The sequence below is a fragment of the Triticum aestivum genome, chromosome 6B (assembly GCF_018294505.1).
Source record: "Triticum aestivum cultivar Chinese Spring chromosome 6B, IWGSC CS RefSeq v2.1, whole genome shotgun sequence".
Classification (NCBI taxonomy): domain Eukaryota; kingdom Viridiplantae; phylum Streptophyta; class Magnoliopsida; order Poales; family Poaceae; genus Triticum; species Triticum aestivum.
This window is the reverse complement of record NC_057810.1, coordinates 261,779,672-261,800,513: the sequence shown is the minus strand read 5'-3', so window position 1 is coordinate 261,800,513 and position 20,842 is coordinate 261,779,672. Positions and strand designations below refer to the sequence as shown.

Below are 20,842 nucleotides of genomic sequence, written 5' to 3'. Positions count from 1 at the left end.
ACTCCATCAACTTGCTGCGTATATTTGATGTTCCTCAAAAGTTCAAGGTGATGAGTTTGATTGTGGAAACAATCAAGAGGACTACTGCAGATCAGAAGAGATCTTCTGGGTATGCTCCATAGATTCAGGTGCTCATCAACTCCAAGATGGGCATAGGCACATATTTGTTGGACAAGGAGCATCTACCCCTCAAGTCAGACTTTGAGGACAACATTGTTGTTATGAATGAAGAAGATCCATCATCTGTGCAAGCACATAGAAGAGAGATAAGGAAAGGGTAGAGAAAGGTGCAAAGATGCCAACAGCTAAAGAAGCATCTCAAATATTCTTGAAGAGCAAGCAAGATCAGCTTGGATATCTGATTGCCTCCACCTTGAGGATTGAGAAGGGCTTGACCACCCTGACTCAAAACCAGGAGAGTTGGGAGAGGATCATTGAGCAAAAATTCTATGATCTTGATGTCAAGGTAACTGAGATCTAGTCAGTAGTTGAGCAACTTCAGGAGGAAGTGGAGGAGAAGAAGGGAAAGTCTACTACAGATGCTTTCACTAGAGTGCCCAGGAGTCAGAGGTCTGCTGCAGTGCCTGTTCCAGACACAAGAGCTACTACATCTGCACCAGCAGCCACAGCTTCAGTGTCACCAGCTCCAGCAACCACTCCACCAGCTGCAACTACATCAATAGAAACTTTCGTCCTTGGAGCCATCTCTACGCCACCTCATGAAGACCAAGCCTGAGAGTTGTTTAGCACTATGCATTTTTTGAACTTTTTGGTAACTTGTTGCCAAACGGGGAGAAAATGTAGAGATCATAGGCTTCGAGAGAGAGTGTTGCTTTTTATCTCTCTTGTTTTTCGTTGAACTTCTTGATTGTGTGCTTGTGAGCTACTTGTTTACTTGTTTGATCATGTGTTTGATCATATGCTACCATTAATGCTTGTTGGATGATATTATCTCTTATATCCTTATATGATCATTCACTTGCTTGGTGATGAGTGCATGCTTTTAACTTCTATCATTTTGAGTGCTCCACCAAAATGTATGTGACATGAAAGAGTAACCCATGATCCTAATCGATTGTGCATTTGCACTCAAAAGCAAATCATAAATAGTGCACAAATTTAGGGGGAGATCTTGCTTATCACATACTTCTCAAAGCGACGAAGTTTTTCAATCTTATTATCATTTGTCGAAGCTTTGATCTATATGTTGTCATCAATTACCAAAAAGGGGGAGATTGAAAGTGCAACTATCCCTGGTTGGTTTTGGTAATTCCTAACAACATATAGCTCATTGAGCTAATGCTATTTCAATATAAATATTTCAGGAAAGCTCAGTGTTTGGCATGGCGTGGATGAGAAACATGGACCCCTCAAAACACTAACGAAAAAAGGATTGGCTCAAGCTCAAAGCACAAGACTCTACATTTTTCATTTTAGTGATCCAAGATCACATTGAGTCCATAGGAAAAGCCAATACTATCAAGAGGGGGTGAGGTGTTGCTTAATGAGTTTCTTGCTCAAAGTGCTTAGTGATATGCTCCAAAAACCCTCAACTACTTTCTCACATCCACATATGTCCCAAACCAAAAGTCAAACTCGGCCCCACCAAAACTTTCTATCCGGCGCCACCGAGTTCAGTTGACATAGCCACTGCCAGAAACCCTAGTCTTTTCGGTCTCACCGATAGCAATCTCGGTCTCACCAAGATGGGATTGTAATCTCTCTGTTTCCCTTCGTAACGTTTCGGTCAAACCGACATGAGCGATCGGTCCCACCGAGATTGCAATGCAAACTCTCTATTTCCCTTTCGTAACGTTTCGGTCAAACCGAGATGAGCGAATCGGTCCCACCGAGTTTGCCTGACCAACTCTCTGTTTGTCTATTACCAAAATCGGTCTCACCGAGTTTGTGTAATCGATCTCACCAAGATTATGTTATGCCCTAACCCTAACGATATCGGTCCCACCGAGTTGACATGTCGGTCCAACCGAAATGCCTAACGGTCACATTATGGACTAAATTGGTCTGACCGAGTTTCACGATTCGGTCCCACCGAGTTTGGTAAATTGTGTGTAATGGTTAGATTTTGCGTGGAGGCTATATATACCCCTCCACCCACTCTTCATTCATGGAGAAAGCCATAAGAACATGCCTACACTTCCAACATACATTTTCTGAGAGAGAACCACCTACACTTATGTTGAGGTCAAGATATTCCATTCCTACCACATAAATCTTGATCTCTAGCCTTCCCCAAGTTACTTTCCACTCAAATCTTCTTTCCACCAAATTCAATTCTATGAGAGAGAGTTGAGTGTTGGGTAGACTATCATTTGAAGCACAAGAGCAAGGAGTTCAAAATCAACACACCATCTATTATGTTTTGGAGAGTGGTGTCTCCTAGATTGGCTAGGTGTCACTTGGGAGCCTCCGTCAAGATTGTTGAGTTGAACCAAGGAGTTTGTAAGGGCAAGGAGATCGCCTACTTCGTGAAGATCTACCCGAGTGAGGCAAGTCCTTCGTGGGAGACGGCCATGGTGGGATAGACAAGGTTGCTTCTTCGTGGACCCTTCGTGGGTGGAGCCCTCCGTGGACTCGCGCAACCGTTACCCTTCGTGGGTTGAAGTCTCCATCAACATGGATGTACGATAACACCACCTATCGGAACCACGGATAAAAAATCTCCGTGTCAACATTGTGTTTGCTTCCTCAAACTCCTCCCTTTACCTTCATATGCAATTGTTTTACATTCTGCTGCTATACTCTTAGAATTGCATGTGTAGGTTGATTGCTTGACTTGTGCTAAGTTGCTAAAATCTGCTAAGAACTAAAACTGGGAAAAGGCTAGATTTTTATTTGGTCAAGTAGTCTAATCACCCCCCCTCTAGACATACTTTCGATCCTACACCCATATACTGTTTGCATGCTTGCTTTAATTGTATTGAGATTGCTTGACTTGTGCTAAGTTGCTAAAATCCGCCAAGAACTAAAATTGGGAAAAGGTTAAGTTTTATTTGTTCAAGTATTCTATTCACTCCCCCTCTAGACATACTTTCTATCCTACACATTAACCTCCAGTACACCAACGGTCATCCCGGGAAAGATCAGAAGGTTGTCGTCGCCCAGTTGTGCGTGCGCCATCATGTCCTCGTCTACCACTACTGCATGACCACAAAGCCTTGCGATTGCTTCGCCAGGTTTTTGAACAACACCGAATACAATTTCACTTCGATGGAAACCACTAACGATGTAAAAGTGCTCAAGGTTACGGTCTTGGCTTGCAAGAACCTTGTCGAAATCCATGACCACTACAATGTCTGGGGTAGCACGAACAAGGACTCCATGGTTGACTTGCCTCGGCCATCATCTACCCCTACTATGAAAATATGAAGCAGGATGCCAACAGAACACGTCCCGCATCCTGGCACGGGGCCTGGATGCGGCAACTGGATGAAGCTCACCTCAGGCTCGCGGCCAAGAGTGTGTACACATGCTACGAGATGCACAGGAGGATCGTTGGTATGAGGGAGTTCCTCCTTCCTGTAATCAACAATGCCGGACCGAGCCACCATTAGAGTAGTGGCGGCAAGCGTCACAAGAAGAAGTAGATGATGATCGTTTATCCTAATTAATTATGCATGTAATAGTTTAGTTTGTTGTGTGCAAATGTCATGCATGTACTAGCCACCTATGTATTGGATGTTTAATTTGGTTAGGCAATCATGTCCTTATATTTAAGTATATATGTTGTTGTTCTATATGCAATCACATTGCACACGGAACATTCTAGGTAAGCCGTCAGTGATGAATTCATCGATCGCTAACATTTGTATACCGAGAAGCGTTTGCCCACAACACACACAACTTCTTAATAGCAATCATCTATGTTATTATCGGTCTTCGCACACATTCCTGAATACGGACTTGTTTGTCGCGTATCACACATCTTGTGTACATCGAAATGTTTTTGTTCTCTTGGGTCAACACAAACAGTTTATTGGAATGAACTACATGCCCTCCATTGCACACACCTTGATCTGGCTAAACCAATTATGTTGCATTACCTAATCGAAAACAGTTCGTTCGAGTGAACCGTATGCAGTATATCACACACATCTTGATCTGGCTGACCGTTTTTGTTGTGTTCCCTAATCGTAAACACTTTATCCGAGTGAATTGTATGCCGTATATCGCACACACCTTCATATGGATGCTCGTTTATGTTGTTTTGGCTCATCGCAAATAGTTCTTATCGATTAACCGTATGCCACATATCGCACAGGCAACTATAATCTAAACTGTGTTTGATGTCTCCGCCATCGCAAACGTTTTGTATCATTTTTTATGGTTTTATTACATCATCGTTTACGATTAATGCATCACACACAATTTTGTCGAAGGGTCTCTGATTGTAGTGTCGTGTTAGCAGCATCCTACAATAGTGATTGCAATTATGCTTTTCATTCAAGGAGATATCGTGAATCACTTTATAAATTTCTTCTTTTAACACTTCATCACAATTTTCAGATTCACGAATCTCAAGCAAAACTTCATAAAGATAATCTAGTGAACTCAATTCACTAGCAATTGGTTCATCATAATTGGATCTTTTAAAAAAATTAGCAAGTGGATGAGGATCCATATCAATAGATTTTTAGCAAGCGAATATGCAAGCAAATAGAAGGCACATGGCAACACAAGCAAAGATAGCAAACAAGCAAAAAGGCAAACGAGAAAAGGCAAATATTTTTGTGTTTTTTCTGAAAACATTTTAGAAGTGGGGAAGATTAAAATGAGAGGAAAATGGCAAATAAAGTAAATTGCAAGGAGATGAGATTTGTGATTGTGTACCTGATAGATATGGACTTGATCCTCCCCGGCAACAGTGCTAGAAATTCTTCCTAATTGCTTGTATCTGTGTTGGTATTTTCCCTAAGAGGAGAGGATGATGCACAATAGCAACGGTAAGTATTTCCCTCGGTTATGAACCCAAGGTTATCAATCCAGTTGGAGAACCAAGCAACACTACGTAAACGGTACTTGCACACAAATAACAAATACTTGCAACCCAACGCGTAAGAAGGGTTAGCAATCCCTCCTCGCTACTGAGATAGATAAAATTGTATGAGATTGGATAAATAGATCTAGCAAAAACACAAAACAAAATAAATAAAGAAAAAGTGCAACAAGGTATTTTGGGGTTTTTGGAATAATGGATCTGAAAACAACATGATAGAAAATAGACTCGAGGGACGTAGATTTCATTAGTTGATTCTCTCGAGAAAATAGCATATGGTGGGTAAACAAATTACTGTTGGGCAATTAATAGAAGAGCAAATAATTATGACGATATCCAAGGCAATGATCATGTATATAGGCATCACGTCCAAGATTAGTAGACTGACTTGCATGCATCTACTACTATTACTCCACACATCTACCACTATCCAACATGCATCTAGTGTATTAAGTTCATGGAGAAAGGGCTATATTAGAGATACCTATTCTGCACAACTCCAAGTGACCTGAAAATTGAGGGAGAATTATTTTGGAATATACAAAAATTATTGGCAAAAGAAACATCAGCAGGGGACCCACCAGGCAGCCACAAGCCTGCGGGTGCGGCCTACCCCTCAGGGCGTGCCCCCTGGACTTCGGCCCCTGGCAGGCCACCGAAGCCCATCTTCTTCTATGTGATGCCATTTGACCTAGAAAAAAATCAAGAGGAAGGTTTTGGGACAAAGCACCGCTGTCTCATTGTGGAACCTAGGCAGGAGCACTTTTGCTCTCCGGCGAGCGATTCCGCCGGGGATAGTTCCCTCCTGGAGGGGGAGATCGAAGCCATCGACATCATCAATGATCCTCTAATCATGGGAGGGCCAATCTTCCTCAACATCTTCACAAGCACCATCTCATCTCAAACCCTAGTTCGTCTCTTGTATTCAATCTTTGCTCAAAACCTCATATTGGTACCTGTGGGTTGCTAGTAGTGTTGATTACATCTTGTAGTTGATGCTAGCTAGTTTATTTGGTGGAAGATTATATGTTCAGATCATTAATGATATTCAATACCCCATTGATCTTGAACATGAATATGATTTGTGAGTAGTTACTTTTGTTCTTGAAGACATGGGAGAAGTCCGAATATAAGTAAACATGTGAATTTGGTACTCGTCGATACTTTGATGATATGTGCGTTGTTGCTTCCGTTAGTGGTTTCATGTGAACGTTGACTACATGACACTTCACCATACTTGGGCCTAAGGGAAGGCATTGTGGAGTAATAATTAGATGATGGTTTGCTAGAGTGACAGAAGCTTAAACCCTAGTTTATGCGCTACTCTGTAAGGGGATAATTTGGATCCATATGTTTCATGCTATGGTTAGATTTATCTTAATTCTTATTTTGTAGTTGCAGATGCTTGCGAGAGGGGGTAATCATAAGTGGGAGGTTTGTTCAAGTAAGAACATCACCCAAGCACTGGTCCACCCACATATCAAATTATCAAAGTAGTGAGCGCAAATCAAACAAACATGATGGAGGTGAGTAGATGAATTCCCATGTGTCCTCAAGAACTTTGCTTGCTACAAGAGAAAGTTTTGGCCCGTCCTTTGATATAAAAAGGATTGGGCTACCTTGCTGCACCTTTTTTACTATTGCTACTTGTCACTTGTACGAATTATCTTGCCGTCAAACTATATGTTACCGATAATTTTAGTGCTTACAGAAAATACCTTGCTAAAAACAGCTACACATTTCCTTCTACTCCTTGTTGGTTCGACACTCTTACTTATCGGAAGGACTACGATTGATCCCCTATACTTGTGGGTCATCAGGGTGGACAAAGGATGGGAATCGATGGGAGTGCAAGGAGAGGTGGGGACGATGTGGTTGGAAAATTACATGGTACTTCATCTTTAAACTAATATAAGACATTTTAGATCACTACTTTAATGATCTAAAATGTCTTATATTAGTTTACAGAGGGAGTAGAAAAATGATATTGCCCAGTAACTACTGATCTCTATATACCAGGAAAATATAGGAAGGTTTTTTCCAAGAAATCTGAAATAACACAAAACACAATTGCAGAGGTTGCAACTCAAAATATTTATTCTTTTTTAGGAATGCTTTCTTTTAGAAAGTCGTGCTTCAGGATCTAGTAGAGCAAACCTAGCCACATGAGATCTTCTATAAAAGGGTTGTGTCGTGCTGACCAAAAGGCTTGGCCATAGGGATCTGCCCGGCGTGCCAGTTATAAAGGTCAAGCCGCTAACAGGTCTATGTTGTTTTTTGGCCTTCTAAGCCTTTTGTTTTTTGATAGCTCTAAAAGGACCAAACAGTGCTAAAAAGGGTTGACTTGGGTCATGGGCCATTTGTTGTGCCGAGCCAAGTCGAGCCTTAACCTCACAATTAAAAGGGTTGTGTCGTGCTTGGCCTTGAGACCTGACTTTCGGGATCGGCCTTCTTCCATGACTCGTCGAAGGCTAACCCGACCCTTTTAATCGCATGTCATGCCAGTGTCGGGCAGAAATTCTGTGCCGACGAGCTGGCCTCTATAGCACAGTCCATATGACTAGATTTGTGGTAGAGTTGTAGAGGCGGAGCTTTCCAAACGGGTCGGCACGACCCAACCCGGTATAATCATGCCCGGCAGGCACGACCAACCTATGGGCCGTGCCAGCCCGCGTGGTGCGCTTAGCAGCCTAGGCATGGCCCAACTGTTATTCGGTCCAGCATGGCGGTACGGTAGGCCCATGTGTTGTTCGGCCTGCTAGGTTGTTTTGTGGGTCATTTTTGGCCTGTTGGACTCTTTTTAGGCCTATATATAAAGAAATTCTAAATAAAAATAAAATATTTTTTGAGACTAAGAGCATCTCCAACAGGCGCGCTATCTTAGCCGCGCACTATAAAAAAAAGCTTTTTTGCGCGCACGGAGCCAAAACGGACGCTCTAGCAGCCGCGCAATAATCGCGCACGCGGTATAACGGGTTCAGCATGCGGAGGAAAACACCATCATGCGCCGCTTATTTTGTGCAGCCGCTCCCACGCGCTGAACATTCGAGCGCCCACATCCAAGTGCCGCCAACCTCTCCGGTCGCCCCGCCCCACGGTGCTACTTGCGAAATTCGACCGATGGAAGGCCGAGCTGACATCCCCCCAACCCCTCCCTACACCCGCGACCTCTCCGGGTGACATGGTGGATGCATGTCTTCCAGTGTGCCTCATATACCTTCGCATGATACCATTGGAGATCTTGCAAACACCATCCGAGCTCCCGATGACGATGCGGCGTTTGAAAATGAAGAGGAGGAGGAAGAATCGTCTTCGGATGAGGAGGAAGAATCAGACGAAGAAGAGGACAATGATGATGTGGCATGATTGTTGATGTGCCATTTGTTTATGTGAACTTCTATTTGTCATGAACTTGGTTGGGTGATTTTGAACTATGTCATGCAATTGAACTATGCTATGTTTTTATTTTGCACATTTTGTTTAATGTTTGAACATCATCATATTGTCAAATGGACATGTAAAACTCATATTTGCAAGCGCCGGCTGTTCGCGCGTGCTGCAAATTAGCACGCCCGCTGGAGCTGTTCGCACGCGCCATATTTTACAGCGGCCGCTGGAGCCAGCGCCCAGCAGCGTGCAAAAAGACGCTATTTCGATGCTCTAAAAAAGTTTTAGCGCGCCTGTTGGAGATGCTCTAACACACGCTTACTCTTTTATTGCATGAGAGCTATTTCTTGCTTTAAGCTAGACGATTGCTCGCGCTCGCTGAAGGAAAATCATGACACGCACGCAACTGGGCTGACCCACTCGCGAACACTAAAATTCTAATAAGTGACGAAAAAATAAAGCTTATTTGTCATGAACTTGGTTGGGTGATTTTGAACTATGTCGTGCAACAATGCTATATCTTTATTTTGCATACTTGTTTAATGTTTGAAACATCATCATATTATCAAATGGACATGTAAAAATCATATTTGCAAGCGCAGACTGCTCGCGCGCTGTCTAAATTAGCGCACCTGCTGGAGCTGCTCGCGCGCGCCATATTTTACAGCGGGCCCCGGAGCCAGTGCCCTGCAGCACGCAAAAAGATGGTATTTCGACGCTGTAAAAAAGTTTTAGCGCGCCTGTTGGAGATGCTCTAACACACGCTTACTCTTTTATTGCGTGAGAGCTATTTCTCGCTTTAAGCGAGACGATTGCTCGCGCTCACTGAAGGAAAATTGCGACGCACGCAACCAGGCCGGCCCACTCGCGAAAGCTAAAATTCTAATATGCGAAGGAAAAAAAAGCTTATCTGTCATGAACTTGGTGGGGTGATTTTGAACTATGCTATTTCTTTAGTTTGCACATTTGTTTAATATTTGAAACATCATCATATTGTCAAATGGACATGTAAAAATAATATTTACAACCGCCGGCTGCTCGCGCGCTGTAAATTAGCGCATCTGCTGGAGCTGCTCGCGCGCGCCATATTTTACAGCGGACGCTGAAGCCAGCGCCCTGCTGCACGCAAAAAGACGTTATTTTGACGCTGTAAAAAAATTTTAGCACGCCTGTTGGAGATGCTCTAACACACGCTTACTCTTTTATTGCGCGAGAGCTATTTCTCACTTTAAGCGTGACGATTGCTCGCGCTCGCTGAAGGAAATCACGACGCGCGCTCAAATGGGCCAGCCCACTCACGAATGCTAAAATTCTAATAAGCGAAGAAAAAGAAAGCTAACAAGGGATTCCATACCTGGTCTCCCCCAACGGTAGGCTGGTTTGCTAGCCAAGGAGCTAGCATCCAACTTATGACAAAGTGCAAGGCACGCATTACTTGAGATAACGCAAGCGAGATTTCCACTAGTTTTTCCCGTTTCTCAGTTTTATTGGTTTTTTCCTTTCTTTTTTTTGCTTCATTTTTCTTCGGTTTTCTCCATGTTAGTTCTCCATTTTTTTTCCTTTTGTTTGTTTTCGTTTTCACGCTATATTTTCGTACATGCCAAAAACATTTTTTCGTGCCGTGCATGCGTTGCGTGCTATAGAGCATCTCCAACGGCCATCCTGAAAAATTAGTGTTTTTTGCGCGCGCGCTACAGCTCCGGGCGTACCATTGAAGACAAAAAAACCGCGCGGGGCAGCATATCTAGTTGAGCGCGCGGGCCGAAACGCCATCGCGCGCCGTTTATTTGCTGCGCCCGCTCCCGCGCGCTGGACACTCAAGCGCTCGCTCCCCCGCGCTGGACATTCGAGCGCTCGCTCGCAACTCCACCTACCCCATCCATCCGCTGGGGGCACCGCCCGCGCCACCCCATTTCTTCTGGCGATCGTTCCAGCGCTTCACCGGCCTATCCCCGCGCCGTCGCGGCTTCCTCCATCTCCCTCTAGTCACCGCCGCCCCTCGCGTGCGGCAGTTCTCCGACGAACAGCGCTCGGCCGCCCACTGCCGCTCGGTGCCCGCAAGGTGTTCGACAAAACGCCCGCAAGGTATGTATTGCTTCAACTTCATATTTTTTACATGAAATTGGTGCATGTTGTTTGTAGTTTTTATAGCCTAGTTTAAATTGAACATTAAGAAGAATTTGATATTGAAGAGGAGGAGGATCTTGCAATGATCCTAGCTATGCACATCAATAAAAAACCGAAGCACGGTGGTTCTGTTATGGGTCGGCAGACAAATTCAAGGGATAGGATTGATGTCCACAATAGATTGATGACACACTATTTTGTGGAGAATCCCACATAGCCCGAGTCGTACTTTCGTCGCCGGTTTAGGATGCGCACCGAGTTGTTGAGGCGCATTGCAGAGAAACTAGCGAACCATGACCGGCTTTTTCAGCAAAGGAGGAATGCCGCTAGAGAGCTCGGGCATAGCACCTTTCAGAAGGTGAGATGCGCTTTGCGTATGTTGGCATACGGTATCCCCTCTGATATAATTGATGATCACTTGGCCATGGGTGAGAGTCAAGCCATTATGCGTGTCAAGCGCTTCGCAGTCGGAATTATGCAAGTGTTTGGCTAGGAGTATTTAAGATCTCCCAATGCTGAAGACGCCGCAAGGCTATTGGAGATGAACAAAGCTCGCAGCTTCCCAGGTATGCTTGGCTCAATAGATTGTATGCATTGGAGTTGGAAGAATTGTCCTAAGGCATGGCATGGGCAATTCCACGGCAAAAAAAAGGGTTTCACTATAATCCTTGATCGGTGGCCGATCAAGAGACTTGGATTTGGCATGCTTTTTTTGGAATGCCTAGATCTTTGAATGACATCAATGTTGTCAACCGGTCATCATTGATGAGTAACATTGCAAATGGTGAACTACCACCTGTGCAGTTTGTAGCAAATGGCCGTACATATGACTATGCCTACTATCTTGCGGATGTCATCTACCCAAAGTGGCAAACATTTGTGAAGCCGTTGAAAATACCAAAAGGTAAGAAAAATCTTGATTTCCACAACGGTCAGGCGGCGGCTAGAAAATGTGTTGAGAGAACTTTTAGGATTTTGCAAGCCCAATTTGCTATTGTGAGAGGACCGGCTAGATTTTAGGATCAAAAGATGCTTGGTACATCATGCACGCTTGTGTGATCATGCACAACATGATTATCGAGAATGAGCGTGGCCAAAATGTAGACTAATATCACTATGAGCTCTTGGGACATCCCGTGCGAGTGCGGCGGAGGACTGAAGGGTGACCCATTTTCTTGCCTCCTATCATGTCATTCGACGTCCCGAAACGCATGATGATCTTTAGAAGGATCTCATTGATGATTTGTGCGTGTGATGTTGTATTGTTGAACTATTTGTTGTATTGAAAGATAAACTATTTATTTGAGTTGTAATAACGAAATTGAACTATTTATTGTTGATTTATTTTATTTGTGTCTGATCTTCTTGCTTGTGTTTGAAGCGCATATGTTGTTGTGCGAGAGCGCGCTGTACATTTTAGCGCACCTGCTAGAGCTACGTGCGTGCTAAAATTACAGCGGCCGCTGAAGGCAGCGCTCCCCGCTGCGCCAAAACAGACGATTGACATGCTGAAAACACATTTTTAGCAGGCCGCGTGTTGGGCGACGGTTGGAGATGCTCGAAGCGGCCGGCCCAGCTAGCACGACCCGTTCGGCCAGTTTTGCTTTGAGGTAAAGTTGCTTCCACACGGTCACTGCTCCGGAGCACCTCTTCCTCCTCGAAAAAAATACCCCAAATGCCGGCCTGAAGCACCAAACCCCCAAACCCTACTCCTCCTCCTCCTTGACGGGCGTTGCGCGGCGGCCACCATGGCTAGGCAGACGCCCTGGTGCTACCCGCAACTCCTCCGAACCGACTTCCCCGGCACGGAGGAGTCGGGCGTTCCCATGGACATGCGGCATGGGCTGGATCCGGAGACGCTGGACCCCTACAAAAACATGGTGCTCAAATTCATCTATTCCTTCCTCCTCAAGTCTCCCGTCTCCACCTCCGGCTCCCTCTCCTGCACCACTGCGGATGACGGCGACGGCGTCGACCGCTTCAGCCTTCTCCCCGATGATCTCCTCCGCCGTGTCGTCTCCTGCCTCCCCGCCAAGGACGGCGCGCGCACCGCCATGCTGTCCTCACGCTGGCACCATCTTTGGCGCTCCACCCCGCTCGTCCTCGTCGACACCCACCTCCTCCCCGCGGCGTGCGCCGGGGCCCGGCCCGGGCGTGCAGGGGCCGTCTCTCGCGCCGTCACCGGCGCCGTCTCCGCAGCTCTCGAGGCGCACCTGGGGAACTTCACCTTCGTCAGCCTCACCTGCAGCTTCCTGGAACGCGCCGACCGCGGCGTGCTCGCGCGCTGGGTCCAGCTCCTCGCCACCAAGGGCGTCAGCGAGCTCGTCCTCATTGTAGAAGACTATAGGATGCAACTCAATTGTATTCCATCGGAGTCGGTTACATTATATACAAGAGGTGTCTTGCGTGACAAGCCAACTAACTCTACAATATCTCTAGAGATCAATCTATACAAGGCTAGAGATAAGAGGAGAATCAGTCGGAAATAAAATACAAGGATATCACGTTTCAACACCCCCCCGCAGTCGAAGCGTCGGCGTCGGCGTCGGCGTCGGCGATGCAAAGACTGGAACGGAACTCCTGGAATGCAGCGGTAGGCAATCCCTTGGTCATGATATCGGCAAACTGTTGGGTGGTCGGTACATGAAGTACACGGAGCTGACCCAACTGAACCTTCTCGCGGACAAAGTGAACATCGAGCTCGATATGTTTAGTGCGCTTGTGCTGCACCGGATTAGCCGCGAGATAGGTGGCCGATACGTTATCACAGAAGACCACAGTAGCCTTCAGAAGAGAAATCCGAAGCTCACCAAGAAGATGACGAAGCCAACAAGTCTCCGCAACAACATTGGCGACAGCACGGTACTCAGCCTCAGCACTCGAACGGGAAACAGTGGGCTGCCGTTTAGAGGACCAAGAGACCAAGGAGTCACCGAAGAAGACACAATATCCAGACGTGGAGCGACGAGTGTCTGGACAGCCAGCCCAATCCGCGTCAGTATAAGCGAGGAGCTCAGTCGAGGCGGATGCACGGAGACGAAGACCGTAGGTCGGAGTGCCACGAATATACCGAAGAATGCGCTTGACCAAAGACCAGTGGACATCACGAGGCGAGTGCATATGCAAGCAAACTTGCTGGACTTGAACTGAATGTCTGGTCTGGTGAGCGTGAGGTACTGAAGGGCACCCACAATACTGCGATAAAGAGCAGCGTCGGTGGCAGGCTGGCCGGCGGAGGCTGAGAGCTTCGGCTTGGCCTCAGCAGGTGTGGCGGCTGGTTTGCAGTCAGTCATGCCGGCACGGTCCAGAAGATCAAGAGCATACTGTCCCTGATGCAGAAAGAACCCAGTGTCATCACGTCGCACATTAATGCCGAGGAAGAAGTGCAATGCACCGAGATCCTTCAGTCGAAACTCAGAACCGAGGCGACCAATGATGTCGCGAAGAAGATCCGTGCGGGAGGCAGTGATGACAATATCATCAACATAGAGTAGAAGCACAGCCACATGATCAGCCCGATGCAGCACGAACAGGGACGTGTCAGATGTAGTGCTGCGAAACCCAAGAAGACCAAGGAATCCGGCGATGCGCTGGTACCAAGTGCGCGGAGCCTGTTTGAGGCCATATAAGGACCGGGACAACAGACAAACATCATCCGGCCGCTGAGGGTAACGAACCCAGTCGGCTGCTGACAGAGAACTCGCTCCTGAAGATGGCCATACAGAAAAGCATTGTTGATGTCGAGCTGATGGACGGGCCAGTGACAAGAAGCAGCCAGCTGAAGCACCACACGAATCGTGGCGGGTTTGACGACCGGAGAAAAAGTCTCAGAGAAGTCAACGCCAGCACGTTGTGCAAATCCTCGGACAACCCAGCGAGCCTTGTACCGATCCAGTGAGCCATCCGGATGGAGTTTGTGACGAAAAACCCACTTGTCCGAGATGATGTTGGCTCCAGGAGGACGAGGAACAAGGGTCTAGGTCCGGTTGGCGACGAGAGCATCGTACTCAGCTCGCATAGCGGCGGTCCAATGCGGATCACTCAACGCAGAACGCACCGATCGCGGAACCGGAGAGAGGGTCGTGACGCTGAGGTTGTGGTAGCGCGGGTTCGGCTTGTGCACACCGGCCTTGGCACGCGTCACCATATGATGGTGAGGTGGCGGAGGAGGCGGGCGTGGACCGCGACGCCGAGGCACCACAACGACCGGCTCAGATGACGAAGAAGAAGCCGGCGCTGTGACGGGTGTCAAGGGCCCGGCCGACGGGGCCGAGAGGGTCGGCTCCTCCAGGGCCGACAGGGAGCCGGAGTGTGCATGCTCGGTCGGCGATGTGGGCGTAGAGGAGCCCGAAGAGCCCGGCTCCGCCTGAGCCGACGAGGCCCCTGATGGTCCGGCTGGGGTGGCGCCCGACTCCACCAGAGTCGGGGGGCGACGACCCAACGAGGCCGGGGGGACGGGCTCCTCCAGAGCCAAGAGGCGGGGGCCCGGCGTGGCCGGGGAGGCCGACTCCTCCCGAGTCGGCAGAGGGAACGCCGAGGGCGGCGAGGCGGCACGCGACGAAGGCGCAGCCGTGCCCGAACGGCGAGGCGGTGGGAGCGCAAGGGCTCCACGAGGCCTGCGAGGAGAGGCGTCCAGAGGTGGCGAGGGACGCGATGCAGCCTGCTGAAACGGAAAAACAACCTCATCAAAATACACGTGCCGAGACACGATCACACGATGGGACTCCGGGTCATAGCAACGGAAACCTTTGGTGTTTGGTTGGTAGCCAAGAAAAACACAAGCGATAGAGCGAGGCGCAAGCTTGTGCGGTGTCGTGGCGGTGATATTGGGATAACAAAGGCAACCGAAAACATGAAGATCATCGTATGACGGAGGTGACCCAAATAAGCGGTGATGAGGGGTGTAGTTCCACCGAGGTTTGCAAGGCCGGATGTTAAGGAGAAGGGTAGCTGTGGCGAGGGCATCGGGCCAAAACCTCGCCGGCATGTGTGCGTGGAAGAGCAAGGCGCGAACACTCTCGTTAAGAGTGCGGAGAACACGTTCGGCACGACCATTTTGCTGAGATGGGTATGGACATGTGAGACGAAAAATTGTGCCATGAGAGGATAAAAGAGTGCGAATGGCGAGGTTATCAAATTCCTTTCCGTTGTCGGTTTGGAGGTGAGCAATGGTGCGGTGAAAGTGGGTGGCAACATAGGCGTAAAAGGCATGAAGAGAGGAAGCGACGTCGGATTTGCGGCGCAACGGAAAGGTCCAAGTAAAGTGAGAAAAATCATCCAAAATGACAAGGTAATATGATAAACCCGAATTGCTAGGCACGGGAGATGTCCACACATCACAATGAATAACATCAAAAGGGAAAGTAGCAATGGATGATGAAGTTGAAAACGGCAAACGAACGTGTTTTCCTACGCGACAGGCATGACAAGTGTGTGCTGCCGATTTATTACATGAAAAGGGAAAAGTCTGCAAAATTTTATGAAGAGCGACGGCGCCGGGATGGCCAAGGCGAGCATGCCAGAGAGACACATCAGCGTGGAGGGCGACGGGACCACTGCTTGTCGTTTGGCCACACGGGTAAAGATCGCCGGGGGAGTCACATCGGTGCAGAACCTTCCGGGAGTGGGCATCCTTGACAGAAAAACCATGTTTGTCAAACTCAACAGTAACAGGATGTTCACGAGTAAGAGTGCGGACAGAACATAAATTTTTTATTAAGGATGGAGACACAAGTACGTTATGGAGAGGGAGGGAAGATGATGAGAGAGGGAGGGAGGATGCACCGTGGTGGGTGATGGGAAGAGTGGATCCATCACCGACGACGATGCGAGAAGACAGAGGGTACGGGGAGACACGAGAGAGGATACCGGGGTTGGACGCCATATGAGCAGCGGCGCCTGTGTCCATGTACCAGTCCCCGCCGCCAGAGTAGTTGCTTGGGGAAGGGGCGGCGTGGAGGGCGGCTAGGAGCGCCGGGTCGTAGGTGTAGCCGGTCGGTGCAGCGCCGTAGGAGGATGATGAAGCAGCACCGGGAGCCATGGCCCCGGTGTACGCCGAAGAACCGCCGAGTCCGGGACCTCCGGGCGCGGCCAGGAGAGCCTGATGAAGACCCGGGCGAGGGCCAAGTATGCCCGAAGCGGGTGCCCCCGGAAGGGGCATCGAGTAGGCGTGCACCACCCCCGTCCAGGGGTTGTACCCCGTGAGCCAGGGCGGGGGCGCCGCGGCCTGAGCAGGAGCGGGCGGGGCCGCCTGGCGGGGCTGGGTGCCGCCGTTGCGGCCGCGGCCGTCGCGACCTCCCCGCCTCTTCTGGCGGCCCTGGTCAGGGGCGGCGGGCGGTGGTGGAGCCGCGGCGCGAGGAGGCTGTGGGAGGGCGGGGATGCCCTTGGTGGTGCCTGCGTGGAGGGCGGCGAGAGGAGCTTGCCGCGCCACGTGACGAAGGCGCTTTTCCTCCATGCGAAGGTACGTGACCGCCTTGGCGTACGTCGGCGTGAGGAGGGAGAGGTTGGCGGCGGACTGGCCGAGGTCGGGGTGGAGGCCGCGAAGGAGGTTGGTGAGGAGGACGGAGTCGTCGATGTTCATGCCGACATCGCGGAGTTCGTCTGCAAGAACCTTCATCCGCGTGCAGTACTCGTCGATCGAAAGATCGTTTTGCTGCATGGTGAAAAAATCACCTTGGAGGAAGACGCGGCGTTGGAGTTGATTGTCGAGGAAGAGATCGCACAGCCGTGTCCACATGGTGTACGCCGACGGATCGCGGGAGTTCACCATGTTGAAGTGGCCGGGAGAGATGGTGAGGAAGAGCTACTTGACGATGCAGGCGTCCACAGCGAGCCACTCGTCGTCGTCCTTCATGTCGGTGTAGTCGACGCTCCCGTCAACGTGCTCGATGAGACGGTAGGAGCGGAACAATAGCGCAAAGTACGTGCGCCATGCGTTGTAGGACGGCGAGTCGAGGTCGAGGATGACCGGAACATGGTCCTTGATGTGGATCTCGTTGAGGCGATCGGAGGCGAACGTGGTGCCGGAGAAGGAGCCGGCGTCGGAGGCAGAGGGTTTGGCCATGGAGATGGTTGGTTTTTGGGTGAGAGGGGTAGAGCGGCGGCGGCTACAGGAGGTACAGAGGAGCGGTGGCGGCGATTAGGGTTTTGGGAGGGAGAGGTGGCGGCAGGAGGAGAGGGTGCGGCGGGAGTAGAGGCTGCGGCGACGGCGAGTGCTAGGCGCGGCGGCGGCGGCAGGAGGAGTGGGCGCGGCGGCGGCTAGGGCTAGGCGCGGCGGCGGCGGCAGGAGGAGTTGGCGCGGCGGCGGCTAGGGCTAGGCGCGGCGGCGACGGGTTGCGGAAGCGATAGGATCACGGTAAAACTGATACCATGTAGAAGACTATAAGATGCAACTCAATTGTATTCCATCGGAGTCGGTTACATTATATACAAGAGGTGTCTTGCGTGACAAGCCAACTAACTCTACAATATCTCTAGAGATCAATCTATACAAGGCTAGAGATAAGAGGAGAATCAGTCGGAAATAAATACAAGGATATCACGTTTCAACACTCATCAACCGCCCGTGGCCCCTCTCCCGTGGCGTGTGCCTCCGAGTCGCGCTCTTCAGCTGCGTCTCTCTCACCCGCCTCTACCCCACCCTCCCGCGCGGTGCTGCTTTCCCGAATCTGCGTGAGCTCGTCCTCGGGTGCGTCATCGTGACGGACAAGGATCTCGACTTCGTGCTCGCCGCGAGCCCCGTGCTGGAGATCCTCGCGGTCGTTGGAAACCAGACCCAACTGCACGCTCGTCTTGCCAGTCAGAGCCTACGGTGCGCGCAATTCTGCGTGTCCAACGTGGAGGAGGTCGCCGTGGTGGACGCCCCACTCCTTGAGCGTCTCTTCATCTGGCACACCTCAAGCCGCGGCCACTCTAGCATGGCCAGGAGCAGAACAAGTGCTAGAGTCAAGATTGGCCATGCTCCACAGCTGCGTTTGCTGGGATACCTACGGCCAGGAAGGCAGGTGCTGGAGATTGGCAACACCACCATCAAGGTAGCACTATTTCTCTGCCAGCCCATCTCTGAGTTCCATTTGTTTGTTTTGGTGATGGATGCAATCAACAACTGTCTATAAGCGTGTCTGCCTATCGATCAGCAAATGCGAATGATGTGTGATCAGTTTTATGTTCATTTGGTGCGTTACAGGCTAGTACACAGGCAAGCCCAAGCACGATTGTCCCCAGTGTCCAGATGTTAGCATTGAGTCTACGTTTTGGAATCCACAATGAAGTCAAGATGCTGCGTAGCTTCCTCATGTGCTTTCCGAACGTCGAGAATCTTCTTATCGAGGTAAAACCAACCTTTTCCTATCATTCATTAATTTTTCAATTGCCTGATCATCATGGGATAGCAGCACATCACTCCTGTATTATATGTCATCACATAAAGCTCAACTATGCGTCAATATCTTTTTGCAGTCTGGGGAAACTCATGAACCCACTGGCAATCTCCGTCTCAAGTTCTGGCAGGAGAATGGTATGATTGAGTGCATCCGATCGCGCCTCAAAAGTATTGTTTTCCGTGAGTACCATGGGCATCAGAATGAGTTTGCCTTTCTCATGTTCATTGCCGAGAATGCAAAGGTGCTGGAGCGGATGGTGGTTGAGTTGAAGTTTGGAAGGTATGATGTGCCTCTACAGATCGCTATCAAGATGAAAGCTCTGGAGGGTGCCAAATGGGCCAGTGGAGGCCACAAATTGCAACTCACCTTCAGTAAATTTCCTACTGCATGGAGCCTCTCGAGAGGATCCGACTTCTCATGTGATGACCCTTTCCTCTGCCTCTGCTATATGCCAACCTATTTCGAAATGCGAGACAGCTCTGGCCAATTCAAGCCCCTGGGTTATCTTTAGGTTGCTGGAGTGTGCCTTGTGAAGACTGGCCAGTGTTCTTTTTCCACTAGCATTAGTATTTCCATCTGCTGCTTCTCTGAATTGAGGTATTTCTCCTAAGTATGTGAGTTGAAGTAGCAGAAAACTGCGATATATGAGCTTATGTATTGCCTACTTCAGTACCAATTTGATGTTCCTTGTTAAATCTACTTCAGTGACAGTGTATCCTGATTGATCATGCATAACTATCTATGGGCAAACTTGGGTTGAAGTCCCAACTTCGGCCACGTGAGTCAAGATCACACTAGTGGTGTGTCTAGTATGGGCACTACTGCAATCTGGGGAGTTGCATTGCATGTTTATGTTTACTCTTCCTCAAAGTTACAGTATTAGTTAGCTGATTTTTAATCCCCCTTTTACCTCCTTGGCATGCTAGGATTTTGATATACTGAAGCTGAATTGTTACTTCATTTCCTAATTCATATACATGTTTCTTCAGCACTACCATGTCTGCCGACTTGTGAATTCATCTGAAAGATGTGATGCACTGAAAGATGGGATGCACTAACACTAGAACACCAATGCTTGAAAGCAAAGGACATACAGTCAACATAGCGTGCTCTTGCAAAAAAGCTGATTTATATCTGAAGAATACACCAAAGGATGCTTAGATGGATAGCCACTTGAAGCTGAGCAAGTGTTCAGTGTCATTCAGACACAGAAATGGAAAATACTCCCTCTGTATCAAAATATAAGATGTTTTTAGACCAAAAAACGTCTTATATTTTGATACAGAGGGAGTATCTCAAAGTACACAAAATTCCTAGGAAAAAAAACCATACGCAGTTTCTAAAACGGTTTCTTCCAAAATATGTCTGTAGTTCTTGGCTATCTTGATTGCAATAGTTTAAAGTGCGCATAGTTCTAGCAATGATTGTGGCCAAAATATGCATAAGTTTTTGGTTGCTCCTCTCACTGCAAAACAGCAATTGTTCCAAGTTAATTCCTTGCATATTTGTCAATGTTTGCCATGATGTATACAATACAAAATTGAAATTCAATTTGAGTAACTATATATTATACTCAAAAGAGCAAGCAAATGCTACCAAAATGCATGTTCAAGAACTCAATTCAACTAGAAGTTGAAATCAGTTTGTAAAAATTGGTGTTAAAATGCTTTTTTTTTACTGAAGATAAAATGCATGAGGATTGAAGTTCCTCAGTTTGACAACTTTAATAAAAGAAAGAAGTATTAAAGTTCCTCTGTTTGACAACTCTTGTAAAGAAAGAATATAGTACGATAACTATCAAAGTTGTTGTGAACATTCATGCAAGTGAATTTTAAGGGGCATGTATGTAGTACCTTGACAGCGTCACACAGACCTTTGGCTTCGCAGTTCTTGAAGTGACCACGTACAAGCTGTTTAAACGAGGAACTGG

General features: G+C 48.4%; 1 protein-coding gene across 1 annotated transcript; it reads left to right on the top strand.

Annotated features, from left to right (window-relative positions):
- Nucleotides 1-12,251: 12,251 nt before the first annotated feature.
- LOC123134058 (FBD-associated F-box protein At5g56370-like) lies at nucleotides 12,252-19,609 on the top strand. Its single transcript, XM_044553407.1, has 4 exons — nucleotides 12,252-12,874; nucleotides 18,083-18,564; nucleotides 18,717-18,860; nucleotides 18,989-19,609. The coding sequence occupies exons 1-4, from the start codon at nucleotides 12,280-12,282 to the stop codon at nucleotides 19,421-19,423; spliced, it is 1,656 nt and encodes a 551-aa protein (XP_044409342.1). The 5' UTR covers nucleotides 12,252-12,279; the 3' UTR covers nucleotides 19,424-19,609.
- The last annotated feature ends 1,233 nt before the right edge of the window (nucleotides 19,610-20,842 follow it).

What these genes read in the sequence shown, in the direction of transcription:
- LOC123134058 (XM_044553407.1), top strand. Translation starts at nt 12,280, where the DNA reads ATGGCTAGGCAGACGCCCTGGTGCTACCCGCAACTCCTCCGAACCGAC. An exon ending in TTGGCAACACCACCATCAAG is followed by an intron (nt 18,565 to 18,716) that starts GTAGCACTATTT and finishes GGTGCGTTACAG; the next exon opens with GCTAGTACACAGGCAAGCCC. An exon ending in TCGAGAATCTTCTTATCGAG is followed by an intron (nt 18,861 to 18,988) that starts GTAAAACCAACC and finishes ATCTTTTTGCAG; the next exon opens with TCTGGGGAAACTCATGAACC.